Genomic DNA, 19635 nt, shown 5'->3' on the forward strand with positions numbered 1-19635 from the left:
ATTTTTATTATACAAATACCTCAGATTTAAATTCTCTGTTACATAGCTAAGAATGAAAGGAGTTTCATTTTTTACAATGCTATTATACAATCAGTGTTTGATGAGTTGTGCTAGTAACTGCTTCCACAGCCTAATAGACCCTGCTCCCTCTTCTGGCCAGAAATGTAATAAAGAAATCATTGTCTCCTTCTGATTATGTTTTTGAACATGAGGAGTTGAATATAGGAAAGAAAGTCCTTTGGCAGCGTTCAGAGATGTACTTCCATTTAATTATCACATTAGGGTTCATTTGCTCTGTACTAAGGGCTTTCAGGATTCATGTTAAAGAGCCTAGAAAACATCCACCAACAATCTCCGTCCAGCTCACTGGTTAATACCTTTTTTTTGAGGAGGAAGAAGAGGAGAAGGAGAGGAGGGGAGAATGAAAATGTGTCGGCCTTGCTAGATTTGTGCACCTCCTCTCATGGCTTTCTCAATTTCATACAAAGAAAAGGGACACGGCAGAACTCGAAAAGGAAATAAGCAGAAATACTATTCATTGGCACTATGGGACTTGCCAAAATTTGCCCAGAACATGTCATATGAACTATAGCATCCAAAACAGATGCATAAAAAGATGAAACAGTGGAGGGGGGGCGTTAGGACAGGGTGATAAGGTGCCAAATAATTACTCTATTACTTCTAACCAGCCTCCACACTGTCACCTCTGAGACATTCCAACAACTGTTACATGCATGTTTACAATAAAGTTGCACCTAAATACATTATATAAAGGGTATTACTATAAGCAAAATCCTTCTTATAATAAAGAGGTTAAGATGATTAGCATTGAAAAGTATACTGTATTTTTGTAGTTGGAACAATAACTGTCTGTACATCTGCTATTTTGTTTGCTAGTTGGACAATAACAATTGAAAGAGAAATAGCTCATCATTTAAAAACTTCTGGAATGTGCCCGTTTTGTAGAATTTGAGGTTTGCATACAATGGTCATTTCCAGTTCATGGTGTCTTATTCCTTGCTCCTCTTTGGGTACAGACACTATTATATCCATTTAAGATAGAAATTTTTTTTTCCACTTTGCCTTCCCTCTAGCCTATAGTAGAAGACTGATCCACAATAAAACACTCTTAAAAGAAAACTGTACTAATTTAGCTCAGAGCAGCAATCAAAGTGCACAAGGGAAGGAACACCTCTTGCCATATACAACCAGTGAACTGTGTTCTGAAACTAAAGTTTCATATTAACAATGTTATTTCTGAATCTAGTATTAGCAGGAACCATGTTTAAACATTAGACATTAATATTTTCTTGAGATTAAAGCATATTACATCAGGACTCTTCTATTGGGCTTCTACCCTGCTGGTATCAAAAACTGCGGGCCCGATCCTGCAATCTTTTATTCAAGCATGTTTCCAAATGAATGCAAATTTGCCTGAGCAAAATCTGTCAAGTAGGTCCTGTGATCAGGTAGAAAGCCTCCTTCCATGAAAAGAACCTTGTTTGCAAATACATTTAACGGTTTCTACAAGGTGAGAAGTTCTTTCAACTCTTGTGCATATAGATTTACTGTTTTCTTTGAAAGGAATCATATCAAATGCACAGTGGGCTACTGCTGTTGTCTGAACACCATGTCATAATAAAAGATTGGAATTCTTCTCTTATTGAAACAGTTACTCAGTGAATAGCTCTTCATTATCTAAGAGATAACCAGGAAAAAAATTTAATAAATATTTTACCCATTGCATCAAAAATAAATATCATTTATAAAACATTCAGTACTTATGCTTCTCATCATAATACAGTGTACAGAAATGTGTCCAATACAGATGATATTTACAAACGTTCATCTGAATTTTTCCATTTAATGCATTCTTCCAGTTACATTAAAGTTATATAAAATCATAATGTAGCTTCTCTCATAATTATACCATTGATGTATATTAAAGGTAAAACTAAAGCTCTTATGAGAATACAGAAGGGTTTCAAGTAGGAAGAATGGCTTTGAATATTATATTTTTAAGTGGTGTTTATTGGAACTTAACACTACATCATTTTAGAATTGCAGCCAATGTTTGAGAGGAATTTGTTATTACTTAACCAAATAATAGAAAATATAAAAGCAAGCTGACTTTTTGAAAAAAAAGTTTAATAAACCAGTAATAGTTGTAGTATGGTCCAGGAAATGTGTACTGTAAAAATGTTCTGAATATTAATTTACCTCAAATAATTTTAGAGTTGTAAATACTTGTATTACAGTGAGGTAGACAGTAAAAAAAATCTCCATTATCAACACAGAATTTAAATCTTGTAATAATATTTTAAGGAAATGATATCTTTAAGGAAGAATGAAATATCTGTTTAATGCTTAACTCTGTACAACTCAAATATAAACTTTAAAAAATATTAGAAATTATAACATTTTGAGTGCATATAATGTTTTGTACATTTAAAAAAGAAATGCATGTTGTTCACCTCCATTTTGCACTTTTCAGTCTGTTTAAATAAACAAATATTTACAGCTTTAATATGAACAACAGTGCATCCAAAGCAAAATGTGCATTTTAAATTATTGCTCCTGGTCGAGTCTTCTTCTTATTATTATTAGTGTTTTATATTATTAATTAATTATTATTACTCTCATCTTTTTTCACCAGTTTGAAGCTCTGTGAAACTAGATAAGCTCACAGCACTAGAATTCCTTGGGAGAAGTTTAAACTTATAAACATACAAGTTAAAAATAGACACAAAAAGGTTTGGGCATGCTGAGAAGTGCACTTTCCTTAGGTGAAGTCATGTTTCAGACTAAAGGTGGGAAGGAAACAAAAATCGTTATAAATGCTTTTTCCAACACCATATTTCCATATAATACTGTTGCAGGTTGATAGAGCTACCTATGGAATTTGTTAATTGAATAGTTACATGCTTTTTCTTGAAATTTAAAGGAGCTTTCATTCCAAATCACTCCTATTTGTGTTTTCTGTAACACTTCGCTCTTTTCACAGTTTTTCATTACTAAGTCTTAAAATATAACCTAACTGGTAATTACAATCTGGAACAATGTTTTTTCGGGGGGGAGGGGGCCGTAGGCTATTTCTGGCTGGTAATTTTGCAGGAATGTGAAAGAGAGAGGGCAGAAGCGAAATAACTCTTCTTAGGGAAACTTCAGAGGCAAGAGTCATTCTGCTCTCTGGCTTTGATTGTCTTTATACTTGGTAATTTGCCTTTACACTTAAAGCGGGTATTGATCATCAGATAATTCTAAGGGGAAAAGTCCTTGGAACCAAAACTTTATTGGGGATTTTTTTTTTTTTGCCTCCTCTGCTTGCTAGTCCCATTACTCTCCGCATGCCAACCCATGAAAAGAGTCGTGCCTATTGCTTTCCCTTAATCTCAAATGGGCTCAGTTTGAACAGGTGCCTGTCACTGCATCTTGTGTACACTGGGGAGATACATCAACGGAGAAGGCGCAGCAAAATAATCCTTCTCTCTCCAGACGTGACTCCCACAACCTGATCTGGACAGCGCTGGTTTCCATCAGATCTGAAGAAAGCTTTTGCAAAAGTGTCCCCCTCTTTTCCTCCCCCTCCCACTTTCCCGCTTCCACTTCCACCCAGTTCTTAGAATGAAGGGGTGGCCTTGAGTCTCCTTGTGTGCAAAGCAGGATCTGGAAGGTGGGCTACTCAGTGCCAGCTTTCTCCTGAAAACTGAGCAGCCCCAGCTTGTTAGGTGAGGGGCCGGCTGGGTCAGGCACGGAGCAGGCAGTTAAAACCCACGTTCCCCTCTGTAATGGGGAGCTTCGCCAGAGGGGAAGGGGTTGATTGGTGGCTAGTTTTAATGCTGGTTTCCAATGTGTCGAGAGCAGGATACAAAAACTCTTCCTCACCCATTCAAGCCTATCAAGTATGCAGATCACGCCAGCCGATGCACACGCGCCGCAGATCCTTGACTGTTTTCCAGGAGCACCCAGCATGTGAGAATTCCCCTCCCGTCCCATAGGTGAGCTTTCCGGGACCTCAGACTCGACCAGCCCGCTCCTGTCCTTTGAGTTCATTTATAGCTCCAAACCGCCTCGATCTGCCCCTGGGAGACCGGCAAAGCAGCCTGCTACCTGCAACCGCAGGACTCGACCACCATGTCCTCGTACTGCTTGTACACCACGTTGTTGCCCGCATCTATGTAGAGGATGCTGATAGGGGTCAGTTTGGTGGGCACGCAGCAGCTGGGAGGCGTGGAGCTGGGGTCCATGGAGTTCATGAGGGTCTGGATGATGGCGTGGTTGGTGGGCTCCAGGTGGGATCGCAGCGGAAAGTCGCACACCCCTTCGCAGTGGTAGGCTTCGTACTCCAGCGGGGCGATAATCCAGTCGTCCCAGCCCAGCTCCTTGAAGTTCACGTGCAGAGGCTTTTTGCTGCACCTGAGCCGGGACTTCTTGCCATGCCTCTTGCCATGGCGGCTGGCGAAGGCGGTCCGCCTCTTCCGCCGCGTCTTGAACTGCTGCTGGGTCTCCTGCGGCACGCGCTGCGGAGAGCCCCGCTCCGCCTGCGGCGAGCCCCGCTCCTCCCGCAGCTCGGCGAACAGGTTCTTCCGCGGGGACCTGGTGAACACCACTAGCAGCGCCTTCTCCTGCTGCGCCCGGCCTCTCCGGCCGAAGCCCAGGCTCCTGAGGTCCGGCAGCGGCTGCTGCCCCCGGCCCCCCGGGGCCCGCAGCTCCAGGCACAGTTGCTTCCAGGGCTGCTGCTGCTGCAGCCCCTGCCACACGTCAAACACTTCCCAGCCGGCCGGGGGAGCCTCCTGCGGGGCCAGAGTCCGGGCGCCCAGGAGCCGGGGGGAGAGGCAGGGGAAGAGCTGCATGGAGGACAGGCCCGGCGGGGGCTGGGGGAGGCGATGGCCCGGGGCTTTGCGAAAGAGCCGTAGCTCCGCTCCCACCAGCTCCTCTTTGTCGGAGAGAGTCGATACATCAAACAAATACTTCTGTCTCCTGAGCGGGGCGGGCGAGAGATCGTCTGCAAGATAACACATAATTACAGTCAGTTTCACTCCGGGGGATCTTCCCGCGGCCGACGGGAGACAGGCGGGGAGCCTGGGCTCACCCCTCCAGCGGCCCTGCCTGCCCCAAACAGTCCCCCGGGCCCGGAGAGCCAGGCGCCCTCTCCCAGGGAAGCAGCGGGACAGAAGAGGACGGGTGTGGGCGACTCTCCGCGGGGCTTCTCCTTCCATGGCTGGGGAGGAGGGAGGCAAGGTCGCTGTGGGGTTAGATGTGTCACTAACGTGTTTCCACTGGGTGTCTCGAAAGGGGAGCCCGTTTTTTAGTGGCAGGATCAGCGCACAGCGAGAATCGCCTCGCTCCGCGTCCAAACTGGCTGCAGAGACAGGGCGTGTTCTGACAGCTCCCGCTCTGCGTACATTTCCTCACCCCGTCGGCTCTGCTGTCCTCTGCGGCTAGAGTCCGGACGGGGGAGTGGAGGGGGGCTATTTTATTCCGCTCCGAGAGAGAAATCTGGACTTCTTTTTTGACACATTTGTGTACGAAGTACAGCACGAAAAGCAAACCAGATTCCCTCGAGCTGCTTTCCAATAAAATGTTTACAACCCAGCAAATACAAAAATTCCCAAAGCCCCTTGGTCTCCCCAGAAGCTAGTAAAGTTTGTGTATATTTCAATAGTAAAAGTGTCATTGGAGCCAGCGTTCACCAGCCCCTCGCAGCATTTCCAAGCTCAGCTTGCACCAGAGGTAGAAATGGAGACTAAAGAAATATACAATCCCTGTTGTTTGTTGATTTCAGAGGTCATTGCTATTTCTAATCAGTGTGTTTCACAACCTAAGGTCCAGCTGAAAAATCTGGAAGAGGGGAGCCTAGTGAGGCGCGGGGGAACAGCCGGATGATTTATGGAAGCCAAGACCTCCAGACCTGCCAAATCGATGTAAAAATCAATACGGATTGACATACAAGACCTCAAAAGTCACTCTCCATTGGCTGCTTTTGTTTTTTCCCCACAAAAACGCAGACAATAGGCACTGTGTGAAATTCAGTTGGAATCGCGTTGCCTAACCGGGACACGGTGCCCAGGCAATATTCCTCGAGAGATCTCGGTTCTTTCGTAGCAGAGACTTCTTAGCAACCGTGCGCAGAACCATTTCCTAACAAATCCATGGGACGAGTTTAGGGACGCGGTCGAAGCTCACCTGGGTGGCTGCCGCGAACTACACTTTTACCGGGTTTCCATCCCGGTAAAAGTACAGTTACATTTCCCAGGGCCTGGGGGGGGCAAGGCAAAAATAAGTTTTCTTTCCTTGGAAACGTGTGTGTGAGTCATAGATCGGTCCTGGAAATCAATTATACATTTCCGTGCGTGAGGAAGATAAAGGATAATTAAGACATCAGTGAAAGGGTTAATTCGTTTAAAATCAAATAGGTGTAATGATTTACCAAAATCGCTGACAAAATGATTGTATGAAGATGGATTAATCCTGGGTAAAGCACTTGGGATTCTATCCTGCTGCCGCTGAGATCAGCGGCAAATCTCCCCTCGATTTCAATGGAAATCGGACCAGCGCCCTTTAAAGGTGAAACTACATTGCTGATTAATTTCAAGCCGGTAGCCAGAGGTTTTCATAAAGAAGAGCACCAGGGAGCTCAGGCCTATAATACTTCCAAGTACCCGTAGGTTAGACTCCTGTAACGCAGTTTCAACCGAGGAAGGAATACTCCTTTTCCATAATGAAGATTACCCAGAACTAATCAATTCAAACTGCAGTTGTCTCTTCTGAAGAGCAGCAGCAACTCGGGGATAACTAGACAAGCCTGCCAGACATACAAACCTACTTCAGTGGGAATTGCACATTTATTAACAACCACAGAGCCTACAAAAACAAGGTGACAACGACAGCTGTTAAAACAATCTGTTTAAAATAAAAGTGAAATATAGCAAGTGCTGCCTATCTGCATTAAAATGACTTTAAAGTGCTGTTGGGACCGCTCCACTGAGGGGAGTGAGCAGGATTTGGCCGATCACTGCAATTTGTACTCCTGTTTTATCAGCCCTACAGCTGGAACAAGGCAAAATGTGTTGTGTTCGCCCAGCTTGTTCTTCAGAAGCAAGTTCGGCATGGGGCCATAGTTCTTTATGGTTTCATTTGTCTCTCTATTGTTTTCCACACTGGGCCTGATCCACACCCCTTCCCCTCGCCCCCATGCCTAATACACCCAAATCTCCTCTGTTGACTTCAGCAGGAGAGTGGGGGGTTCTCAGTGCACAAGGACTGCAGGATGGGGCGAATAATTCAAGACAGTGAAGCTCTCAGACAAGACTCACCCTGCCAGGACTGTGTCAGTTTCACGAGTTTTTTCCTCCACTTTATGTGCTGGGCATGGGTCTGCGATGCGGTGTAAGTTTCAGGAAAAGATGTACGTTCCAACAGCAAGAATGTGGACGATTCAAACAATGTCCTGCTTACTTGTCACATTTCACTTTCGCTATCCAGAGCGCTGAATTCATGCTACAGCCAGAGCCAGGGCTACATTGTTTTTTCTCAGTGCAATTTGAAAATGTAGTTGGATCCTTCTAGTAAATGGCTACTAGAACGTAAGTCGCGTACAGCGAATTCAGCGGCAGGCGGCCGCCTCATTCCTTCATCAGTGTATTTGGGAATGGTTCTGTAAAGCAACATTCAGATGGGGAAGAGGATGGGAAGGTGATCTGAGCACTGGACTTTTGAATAGCTCTCGCCTCCTAGGGGACCAGGTTAAACGCAGCGTTGGCCGTTGACCCTGCGCCCTGTACCTTGCCAGGAGCTGAACAGTGTCTGAGGCACGACTAGGAAAGTAGGAGCTCCATTTATTCGCCCATGGGCGCTCCCGCAGTGCTGCCAGGTCTGCTGGGATCAGAGGGGCTGCAGGCCATGCCTGTCTGGCAGACGCCAACACCTTCCCAACCCCTACTTACCAGGCGACCAACCCCCTCCCCACCTCTGCCCCTGGTCTTCGGGGCCAGGGGAGAGCTGGGTCTCTAGTCCTGCTTGAGGGGCGAGGGATTGCATCTGAAGCCCAGATATGTCAGGAACCCAGCCCGGTGGGACCTTTGAGCCTAGGTGCCTGGATCAGTTTGGTTCCAGATTCCTCGATCCTGGGGTCCCCATAGTCCCGAGATCCCAGGTTTACCGGTTCTCAGAGTCCCTTCAGATCCCCGAAATCTTGTGCCTAGCTGCCCCCTTCCTGTTCACAGCTTGCTAGCGTGCTCCACCCCAGCAGGCTGGTGGCATGCCGAGAACCCGGACCTAAAATAGAGGTATTCTCCCCTCCTCCGCCTTTCCCGGGACCTGTTACTCGGCGCAGAGCTAAGGGAGGGTGTAGTGCTCCCTCATCATCACACAGCTAGGAGAAGGGGAAACGCTGGGGCAATCACCTGCTTCATAGAACTAACCCCTTTCTATGGGGCTTTAGCTTTCAGCTGATGGGGTGTGGGCCTGCAGGCACATTTTTCAACTAAGCTCCCCCCAAAGAGAATTGTGTGGATCGCCTGAAAGAGGTTTGAAAGGGGGAGAGGGGAGCAAGGCTCCATTTTCCCACGGGAGGGCAAGTGAAAGCAAAGTGTTTCTGATTTTGATCAGTAGGGCTGAACATTTAGTGGCTCCGGAATGTCGCGTGAAGATTTATGCCATCAAGGGGCAAATGTCAAGTGTATTGTTAAATGGCAGTTATATGCACTAAGCAGTAGTGGGGAGGAAAATGCGAGATCCCATGTGAGTTTCTAGGGTTGCAAACGGCAACTTGAAGGTTGTAAATTGTCCGAACAGTCTGTGTTTATTCCATGGTTATCTTCAGCATTGTCCTGCGGTTAACGAGATAATTCAACTCTTCCAGACATGGGTAGGACGATCTGGGATGTGTGGGTTTCACCTTTTGCTCCTCTAAGTATATCTGAGTCCGAACTTGTTTCATGTCACAGTGGATGGGCACGTCAGAAAGGGAGAGGAAATATACCAGGTGAGTAAGAAGATTTCAAAGGACGGCCACATCTCGGCACTTCTCGTGTTCCAGAAATTGTTCAGTCTAAAATCTTTCATCAATTGATAAAATTGCCAGTTCTCGTTATTCCATCAAAGGGGCCACGGCACCGGTTGTTTCTAATAAGCAGCTTTGAATCCGATCAGATAAACGTTGTTGCTCACTCTTGTAACCTAATAATTACAGATGAAGACATAATCCTAAACCCTATTGGCTTGCTCCCAGCGCAAACAGTCAAGAGGGTGGGAAAAACAGAGGAGCGAGGGAAGGTGGGGGGAACCTATAAAAAAATCTAGAAATCTGAGGAAGATGGATCCTTTTTTAGAATCTTTAAGTCAGTTTGTTTTCCGTTTCACCACGCAAAGAACACAGGAACCGTGATAACCCCTCTCGCTCACCCTTTGTGGTAGGCTCTTACGGTGCTTATTTATTTGCCTTGAAATCAAAGAAATGGGTTGGGTGAAATCTGTGTCGTCAAACCACATATTCAATATCTGCCCCCTCTCAGATTATTGTTAACATATTTCCAGAGCTCGACAAACGTACTGTATTTCTAAAGTGCACAAGCGGCTGTTTGAAACACTAAATGATAGAAAATTCCGTACGGAAAAGTCAGCCTCCAGGTACCTTTGTATTTGGAATTTAAATGTACCTACGTTATTGTAATATTATTATTTCGAATGTCCTTTGTTAGATTTCTAGAAGCTAAAATAGTTGAGGGCGGAGGAAGACAGATCTATCTGGAATTTAAGCATGTGGCACTGGTGGGGAAAAGAAAGAGGCAGATGTAGATCCTGCCCTTTCAAATGTGTCAGGGAAATGAATATGCTCATCATCATGTTTTGTCTTGCAGAATTTTGCCTATGCCACCTTCATGTCACGGCTTTCATAGAAGAGTCTATGGGAGAAATGCAAATTGAGCTGGAGCTGGAAGCGTTCCGTCCTAGGAGCCCTCGTGTTATGTACATTTCCTTCTCTTTGTGGTTATGGTGGTTTTATCATCTCTAGGGTTAAATTAATTATTTGCATGGGATGTTTCCTTTAACTCAGTGTATTGAACGACTCCTGCTTCCCAGCTTCACTTTCTAGCAGGCAGACCTGAACTCCGAGGAAAGGCTGGGATTAATGAAGGCTCCACAAAGTTTCCCTTTTCATGGCAGATCAGGTGCTGGGCTCCCAGCCAATTCATTAGGGCTCAAATCTTAACTTTCTATCACTGCAAATTATACCAAAACCACATTCAAGAAGAATTTTCTCTTTCCCCATTCTCTTTCAAGCCATATTTAAACTCAAAGCAAAAGCACATTTGCAGTTTAAAGACTGTCGTTCAACAATAATCTGAAAGTTAAAACATATATCCTCAGTAATCATGACAGGCTGTGTACACATTGTCTGCACAGTAACAACACTGACAGGTGGTTCTTTCTAAGCATGATGTGGGCTATAGAATAAAGAGTCTGGCTCTCCATGTGTGGTATTTCTCCAGTTTGAATTCCACATCTCTGAGCGCCTTGCACTGGCTTTTTATTACACGGTGTGATTAGATTTAAACGTTTCATTTCTCTCACTCTCAGGTAACTGGGAAAGACCACACCTTTCTAGAATCTGTTCCTAATCCTGCCAAAAACTGAACAAACTCAGGGTGATTATTGAGTGCGTATTTTACAGTCGAAATGCCCATAGCTGACCTGGATTTATTTTCCTGATCATTTTCTTTACTGAATGGATGCCTGCAAATACTGAATACTAAATCTTACATTTTAGCCGTCTCCCTCTGCTATGACAGTTCTGTTCTGGGTTTGAGGTCAGCCTCTTCCTTGCTCTCTCTCTCTCTCTCGTTCTCTCTCCAATCCCATGAACAAACTCCAACAAAGTGACAAAGCAGACAAGTGTACTCTCGCCACAAATCTAGTTATAGCCCTGTCAAACTGGAGTGGATAATCCAGTCCTTATGCAAGAAAAATCCAAAGCGAGTTTCGCACGGGGTTTAGTGCTCTTTTATACAATACATTTAACAAAGTTAAAATCGCCCTCACTGCTTCGTAGAAAAGTAGGCTGCATGCTAAAGCGAAACGGCTTCTCTCTCATAGCGAGTTAAGCGTGGTCCCTCCCTATGTTAGTTTGAATTATTTTCTTACCCTAAATATTAATTTAAATAACCCCCCAAGCCTAAAATATTCCTGTCCCAAAATTATTTGTTGTATAGATCTTGAATGATTTCTGAAGCTAGAGATACAGAAGAGTAGAAAAATGAAGTTGCAGACGAGAAATGTGTGTGTGATAAAGACCAGCACTCATTTCAGCAAATTCGGGGCTAACATATCCGCCCATTCTTCAGCATACCACTTAGTAAAATGTCCCCCTATAATTTGGAGACCATCTTTAAGTCACGTGGACAGGGAACAATCGGAGTTCCCTATTGGCGAGGCTGACTAGCTCCCAAACCTATTGCTAATTTGCTGCAAAACGCCACTGCAGGGCATGCGAGGAAACAAGCGTTTCCACGTCGCCTTTTCTCTCTCTCTCTTTTTTTTTTCAGGATTAAGTAGTAAGGAGGAAAGTAATGAAAGCGATGCGGCAGATCGCCTGATTAACGTCCCCTTACAACCCCATCGCTGCGGCTACCCTTGCTCTTAGTTCGCTAGTGACAAACAAATATGTTGCATTCCGAATCTAGTTTGAGCGTGGCTTGGCGAGACTTCACTCAGCTCGGAATTCTAAAGGGATCGTGTACCTGTAAACTGTCTAATTAGCAGGCAGGAGTGTGGGGACGGTGAGATTTCGTTCTGGATCTCCTTGATCAGTTCATATTTTTCAGGACAGGATCCTGTGGCATTTTGCTGTGACCCTAGTTTTGCACAACATAATGGGGAAGGGGGCAAGAAAAAGATGGGAGCTTTCTAAACAGCAATAACAATTCTGAAAACAAAGCGCTGGATCCTACAGTTCTTACCCAGGCAAATCTGTCCGTAGGAAACAAGGGGAGGGGTGGGTTTTGGTGTTTTTTGGGGTTTTTTTTTTTTGGTGTGTTGGGGGTTAAGATTGTGGGATTAGGTCCAAACTAAGCATTCGAAAGTACTTCAAATCAGTGGTTCTCAAACTTTTGTAGTGGTGACCCTTTTCACATAGCAAGCCTCTGAGTGAGACCCCGCCTTATAAATTAAAAACACTTTTTATATATTTAACACCAGTATACATGTTGGAGGCAAAGCTGGGCTTAGGGTGGAGGCTGACAGCTTGCGCCCCCCCCCCATGTAAGAACCTTGTGACCCCCTGAGGGATCCCAACCCCCCCGTTTGAGAACCCCTGCTTTAAATATTTGGACTCCTTCAGTTTGCATGGGCTGATTACTGCAGGCTGCATCCGACTTTAAAAGGCCTCTGTGTGGCATTTAAGATGTACCCGGGCCTTTTTGAGTTAGCTATTGAGGTCAACAGAATGAGGTGGTAAACAGTTTTGTTTGTTGTCCCCCATGAAATGGATGGCTAATGGAGGATTTATAGATCCGAATGCAGATTGGTTGTTTTGCTTTACCTAAATAAAAAATCCTATCCAGTATCAAGAATAGATGGAGTGATCTTTAGGGATGCAGCTGTATTACTGCTGCAAAAGATCGGTGTCTTACTTAAAAAGACTCAAAAAACAAGGCAATGTTCTGTGGCAATTGCTTTGCCACTATTTTATAACTTTTCTGTGCCCTCCCACTTCTTCCCTCCCAGCTACCGTCCCAACAGCTCAGTTCCCGGGACTGACCGAGGAAAAAAACACATCAGCCAAAGAAAATGGAACAAGATGAATTGTGGCTGCCCCAGCTCCATCCACGGGAACAGAAAAGCCTCCCCCACCTTCTAGCCCCAAATCTAGTTCCTTTCTCTCGCTCGTGCCAGTCGCAGAATCTCTTTCGAGACCTTTCTGTTCCTTGTGGTTAACAAAGAGACAAGATGTCCCCACCCCAGTGGTGGAGGGTACTGCAAGCACACACCGCCTTCCAACCTTCTACCACCGCCAACCCCTCGACTCTTTCCAAGACTCTTACCAGGGAAATAAAGCGCAGATTGGAACCTTTTGCAGACTCCCTCACTTTGGCCGTCTGGTCTGCATTAGTGTTTTTATAAGGGGCTCAAACAAATTGAATACAAGGTCACCAAATAATTAACAGTTGTGAATTCCCTCCTTCCCCATTAAAATACTTCCCTGCTTATATTTCATTTTCCTTTTGCCAACGACAACATTGCCTGGGCAAAGGCTCTACACTGAGCACACTGCAGTGCAGCTTTAGCTCCACCCAGAAATCCGCTGTTTTGCATAAACATACGGCACAAAATGAACTTCAAGTAGGATTTACATTCCTTTTCTTCTGCCACATGAACAGCCGGGACATTTTCAGATTTTGCACGTGGACTTCCCTCCCACCCCCAATATAAAATGGAAACAACAAAAAATTACAATCAGATTCCTGTAAACTTCTTAATGAACTATCTTGCAAGCGTAACACAAACTGGGGGAAACGAGATGGTCTGTATCACTTTCAAATCCAGCACTAATATTCAGATCTTACTGTGTTTGTTGCGTAAAAACTCCTCCAATGTAATAAGGATTCTCTCTTGTTTGGAACCGATCTAGAAACTCTGCATCCAAAAGGGAAATCTGGCATTAACCTAAGGGCCAATTGCCTGCCCTCCTCCCCCTTGTTATTGCTTGGACAAAAGCTCTCCCTGACACTGCCTTTGTGTATGAACCATTCTGCATTTCTTCCTCTTTGCCAGTTTCCTTGCTGATTTCTCTCTTTCGCAGCTCTCTACTTCTCTTACTTTCCTCCTGCCTAGTGAGCCCTTGCAGTTCCTAATTATCCTGCTTTACTGTGGACCTCCAATGCTGGGGGTCCTGAGGCCAGCGGGCACCATCTGCGTTTTAATGAGTTACTTCATGTGCCAACAGTAATTTTCCTACATTCAGCTAGGTCCTGTCTGATCTTGCAACCGTAACAAGAGGGGTTGGGTGGCAAAATGAGGCGGGGGGGAAATCACAACCTATTCCTCGCTTTCTGACTTATTTTTAAGGCTTGAAAATAATACACTCTAGTGCGACTTCTTTCCCTATCAAACTGTCCCGAAAGCGATCTCATTAGTTTAGGAGAAAAACGAAAGCAACGCGAGGAGGAGGAATATTGGAAGATTTGATTTAACCGCTCTACCCCTCTTAACTAGTTCCTGAGAAGATACTGGTGCACTATTTCGGCTGTGCAATGGACAGATCAGAGGCTATGTTCTTTGGGTGCAATTCCATGCATTAACCCAAGGACATGTTAAAAAAAAGAGTAACTGCAGATCATTCACTATGAAAGTCTCTTATTCCTGTTAACTCTTCTTGAAATTCTCCTCCCGGAGAACAGGTTTGGGAACCTCTTTATGTGCCAAAGGATTCTTTACACTCCGCCCCAATTGTTATCCTTATGAACCCCTGCAATTAACAAGGTCATGTGGGCAGATAAGGTATGGCTACCACTGTCTCCTCCAGAATTCCTAGTTAGGTAAATAGCAGCCTATCTAACTGGGTCAATTGGGGGCTATATTGTCTGCAAATGAATTGACAGAAACTTTTCTGAGCAGGAACTGTTCAGCAGCAGTACAACTCCAGCTCGGCAATTAACTGGGCGAGGAGCCCACGGGGAGGTGGGCAGTAAAAAATCTACCACTTCAGAGGAACGGAAGTTCTCTTGAAGTTTTTGGTGATGTGCCATTGGCTGGTCCACTTCATTATGGGAGACTAGACAATATCTGATATGTTATGACATGAACACTCAATTAGATCACTGAGTTGAAATACTCCAATCAGCGGCTTGATGCTAAGCAACTCATAGAAGGTCCAGCACAAGGTCACAGCCTGTGACACATCAAATCAAAATCAATGGGGGAAAGTGAGGCTTTTCCTTCATCAAACCAGGACTTCTGTTCGCAAATCACTTCCCCACAGAGTAGAATCCTCCATGCAGCAAGATGAGATAAATTTGTTAAATTAACTGTCTTTCCTCTGGTGATCAAGAATAAGATGATCTTGAAAGTGGTGTTTTTATGCGGCTTGCACGGCTTTCCCGCAGCAAACAAGTCGGCAGTAAACCAAGTGGGGTAATTGTTATGGCGGGGAAAGAAATCTTAATATTAGAAAGTAAGGTTAAAAAATGTACACAGCCGGGAAACGAAACTATCTCCCCGTTTCTGTATTCCTAGAAATCCTCCTACCCGTGACCTGTGGCTGTTTCTGACACACACACACACACAGAGGGAGTAGTTACAAAACAAGCAAGCAACAAAACCCACTACGCTTTACTGGCGTGTTTTTCTCCGCGTCTAAAATCGTTCAAAGCTCATCCTGGGCATCCTATTTCTCGAAGCGATTTCAGAGCGAGCAAATGACTTCGGACGAGAGACGCTTTAACTTTTAACTCTACAGGGGCCAAATATAACGGGCTATGAAAGCGGAAAATGTAGAGTTTGAAAACACATTTGCCGTTAACCCGCCTCAAACTTTTCTTCCTTGCCCATAAACGTTACCGCCTATTGTCCCAGGCCCTCTTGGCTGTCTGGACCCCGGCTCAAAGGCAGCGTGTGAAGAAAGGCGCTTGGACTCGGAGGAACAGTTCAGGTACGAGATAAAGGATGTCCCTCCGCAGATCAGACAAGAAGAGCTTTGGTGGCAAACAAGTCTCAGCTGCTTTTTGGTTTTGATTGAAGCTGGGGACTAAGGAACCAGCTCATAGAACTACAAAGGAGCCATGTGGCTTTTCAAAGCTGAGCTTTGTCCGAAAAATCATCAAATGTAGTACGTTAATTTGCTTCTCAGGGCTTTCAACAGCTAATAAACCCCGCCGACCCGGCTGAAGGAGCAGCTTGCTCTTCCTATAGGTTCAGAGCTGCAGGCAGGTTGTAGTGAGCAGGTTGGGCGGGGGAGGATCCTAAACAGGTAGGGGGGAAGGGAAAGAATTTACAACCCTCCTTAGGAACCAGTTAATTTTTCTGTCACTAATAGCTCACAAGCCAAGGTAACCAAATGTTTTTACACTCTCTGTCCCAGCCCCAAAGGATCTTCAACTTCACCGTGCCCAATATAAGGACTGGCAAAGAATCACTAGGACAGGCAGTAAAACAACCCTGAAACGCGAAAAGGGCTGAAGAGCTGGATCTTTCCCCCTGGTACAGAGGTAATGGCCGGGGCTGGGGGGTGGGGGAGAGCGTGAGATAAGCGATCAAGAACACGGCGGTCTCAGTCTGCCCGCATGGATCGCTACGGTTCTATCGGCATTTGTCATGTTAACCTGGTGCGGTGGACTAGGCTTACAACACGGGGGGAGAATGGCTGATGCTCGTGCAAAACAAAACACAAAGCAAAACCGCGAGGAGGTGCAGATCCCTGCACCCACTGAAATCCACGAGGAAAATGGGGGTTTCCCCCACGGGCTTTCATGGAAGCAGGATCAGGCCCAAAGAAAAGCAGGAGCAAATCAAAGCACCTTTCAATCCTGAGCTGGCTCCCCGCTAAGAGTTTTGCGCCTATCAGCGAACGCTCTGCTATAAGACTTTCCTGCGTTTAACCGTGCAGCTTCCATGAACTAACCGGCATTTCTGTAGAAGAGCCCAATTAAAAGCTGCTTCCTACTCTGAGTGATTTCAAACGGAGCTGGGCTTGTTGCAGGCAATCGTGATAAAGCAACCCTGATAAATTAGAGCAGCTTTAGGCAGTAAATGTTTGCCCTCAGAACTTTCTGTTTGCCTTACAGCTGAAGTGATAAGAGAGATCCTTTCTTCGCAAGAAGGACATAAAAAGAAGAGCAGTTTTTAAGATTGCGTTTACACTCAAGAGCGCTTGCATCTTTTTAAAATATCCCTTGCGAATTCAGCGATCGTGCATGCCTCACTCAAGTAGACCCCTGGTCACTGCAATCCGGATAGAGTTGCTAATCTTTTTGCTATTAAAAAAATCCACTATTTAGTATAAGATCCACCTTCCCGATCTTTCGCTCTTTTTTTACAGGAAAATCCAAACCAAATACTCTCCAGAGATCGGCTGCAGAGAAATGCAGCCTGGCAAACAAATGATCTACAACGCGTGGCTGTGTTAAGAGCGCTCCGAGGGGCTTACTCGGGATTTGGGCTCAAGGCACAGGCTCCCTTCTACACACATGGGTACCCGGCGGCGGCAGTTTCGGGTGGGTAGAGGGATGCGGCTCTTTGAACTTACCTCGTCCCCTGTCTACAAAACTAGTGATAGTATTGGCGGATTTCGATGACTGAAAAAAGCTGGCATTGATCCCCAGTTTCTCCGCTATGGAGTAGGTCCTGTACAGAGACAGCATGTACTCGTGGGGCTCCGCTCGCTGCTGCGCTTTGCCCCCCGGCCAGTGGCTGGCCAGGGCGGGGATGCCTCTGGGGGACCTGGCCACCTTCGCCTCTCGGCGGCTCCTCGGGCCCTTGGTGGAGGAGCCGATGGAAGCCAGCTGGAAACCGGGTAAATCCCACAGGAAGCTGATGAGGAACACGGCGGAGAGCAGGGCCCGGGCTGCGTTCATAGCGAGCGGCTCCCCGGAGCAGAGCGCACGGAAAGCCCCGGCCGGAGGCAGACTGAGCGAGGGCGGCAGCGGCGGCGCCCAGGGCCTGAGCTCCACCGGCCTTGGGTGCTGGGATGAGTGCGGGGCCGCAGAGCTGAGCGAGCACTGTACCAGCCTCGGACTCGGCCCCGCCTCTCTCGCAGCGACACGCCCCTTGCAGCTGGGAGCGGGGAGCGCGGCCTGGGGGACATCCCTCTGGGGGCGGAGCATCTTCCCGCCCGGGGGCGTGGCTGCGCGGGTGAGGAAGAGGCAATCCGAGGGCAGGCCCCGCCCCCCAGCAGCTGGGCAGTGGCTTGAAGTTGGCAGGGTCCCGCAGAGGCATCTCTGCCCTGGCCAGGGTTGGGGCACAGAGTTGGGCCTAGGGAAATGCCCAGCCAGTGGTGCCCCCTCAGTGCGGGAAGGGCTGGGAGCGACCACACTGCTGTTAGCTTGTGTTGTAACCAAATACTGGTCTGTTTGTGTTCTTGTGGGATGCCCATCACCCGGTATCTGGGCCTGAGACCAGGGCAGTGGGAGCTTCAGAGGGAAGAGTAAGCAGCAGCACCTTCTGCTGAAGGGAGAGTGCACAGGTCAAATTGGAAACATTCCCCACACTGGTACTAGGGTTGCCTTCCCTTCAGAATTGTCCTGGAGTCTCCAGGAATTAATTAAAGATTACATCATGTGATGAAAACTCCAGGAATACGTCCAACCAAATTGGCAACGCTAACTGGTACCCTGCCAGGCTGTGCCCCCACTAGCCAAGCTCCATCTCCCTGGGACAGCCAAATGAGACATCACTATGTGCAAATGTGCTATGATCATACATACATTGCTGGGTCACCTAGACCTGAGTCCAGCTGGCAGAGTTTGAGGTACACAACTGAGCCCTACTGTGCTTGGCTTTTCTGGGTGAGGCTGGAATGGACCCTTGGCCTCTGTTCCTTCTCACCTGCCAGATAGATGGGGGTGAGGGAGAGATAAATGGTGTTACTCCCCCAAGTGCTGCCTACTTGTGCCAAAGTGAGCTATCACCCAGAGTGCGCTGTACACATCCATGTAAGAAAATTGTACTTCTCCCTTTGTTACATCCTTTGATCAGCAATGAAGTAAGTAACAATTTTGGCATTTATATGGCAGTTCTCAGCTCTCCAGCTGTCGTTTCGGGTTGTATGCAAACTCAGGCAAGTATAATGGTATTGGTTACAGTTGATTCCCATTTTCCATGTTATCTTTGCACCCATAAGGGCTAAATAATTCTCTTTTTTAAATGAAAGCTGAGATTCCAGAAAAGGAAAGGAAAAAAAAAAGATACCAGCTTGTCCAGCAACCCTGGGCCAGCCCAGTGTGACTCCTGAAAGGCTGAGAGGGAAATTACAGAAACTTGTGCCCCCCAGGTAATTTGTATTCTTCTAAAGTGTAAGACCAACACTGAGGGCAACACTGGGGCAGGCAGCTAGCACCAGGCCAGGGCCTGGTAGGGAGCACAGGCAGGCAGGCGGGCGGGAAACACTAGAGAAGGGAAAGGGGGCACCAGGAGGCCCTGAGCCATGAACTGGCAGGAAAGCCTGCTGGTGAGGCACAGATTCTGCACTCTACTCTTGCCACACTGGACACTTCAGAGTTAAAGGAGAGAGCAGTGGCAGCAGAGGAGGAGTCTTCCTGCCCTGTTCAGGTTCAGTGGCTAGGTTGTTCCATACAGGGACTCACAGGACATCCCAGCACAGCTTCTTAACGCAGAAGAGCAACAAACCCACTTTACCCTAAGCTCCCACTGCCTCTACCTCCCCCATTCCCCCCTGTTGCTTTCCTTGCCTCTCCCACTGAATTCCATGCTGCTCCCCTCCAGCTGCTCCTCAACTTTTCCATTACTCTTCCAGACACTCCCATGGTACCCAGGATCCCCTCCTCCTCCCATTTAGGGTGACCAGCTGTCCCAGTTTTATAGGGACAGTCCCGATATTCAGGGCTTTGTCTTATATAGGCACCTATCACTCCCCACCCCCATCCCGATGAGGAGAGCTGCTCTGGGTGGAGGGCAGTATGT

At 46.5% G+C, this 19635-nt stretch overlaps 1 protein-coding gene across 1 annotated transcript; it reads right to left on the minus strand.

Annotated features, from left to right (window-relative positions):
- Nucleotides 1–2284: 2284 nt before the first annotated feature.
- On the minus strand, nucleotides 2285–17665 carry GDF6 (growth differentiation factor 6). Its single transcript, XM_032763913.2, has 2 exons — nucleotides 17243–17665; nucleotides 2285–5005 (listed from the first exon to the last, which is right to left on the minus strand). Exons 1-2 carry the CDS (start codon nucleotides 17568–17570, stop codon nucleotides 4107–4109), a joined length of 1227 nt encoding a protein of 408 aa, XP_032619804.1. The 5' UTR covers nucleotides 17571–17665; the 3' UTR covers nucleotides 2285–4106.
- Between the last annotated feature and the right edge of the window lie 1970 nt (nucleotides 17666–19635).

This window comes from Chelonoidis abingdonii, chromosome 2 (assembly GCF_003597395.2).
Source record: "Chelonoidis abingdonii isolate Lonesome George chromosome 2, CheloAbing_2.0, whole genome shotgun sequence".
In the NCBI taxonomy this organism is placed as follows: Eukaryota; Metazoa; Chordata; order Testudines; family Testudinidae; genus Chelonoidis; species Chelonoidis abingdonii.

Excerpts from the sequence above, each read along its gene's own strand:
- GDF6 (XM_032763913.2), bottom strand. The coding sequence starts at position 17,570 with ATGAACGCAGCCCGGGCCCTGCTCTCCGCCGTGTTCCTCATCAGCTTC. Across the intron at positions 5,006-17,242 it reads TTTTGTAGACAGGGGACGAG|ACGATCTCTCGCCCGCCCCG; the intron begins GTAAGTTCAAAG and ends GTTATCTTGCAG.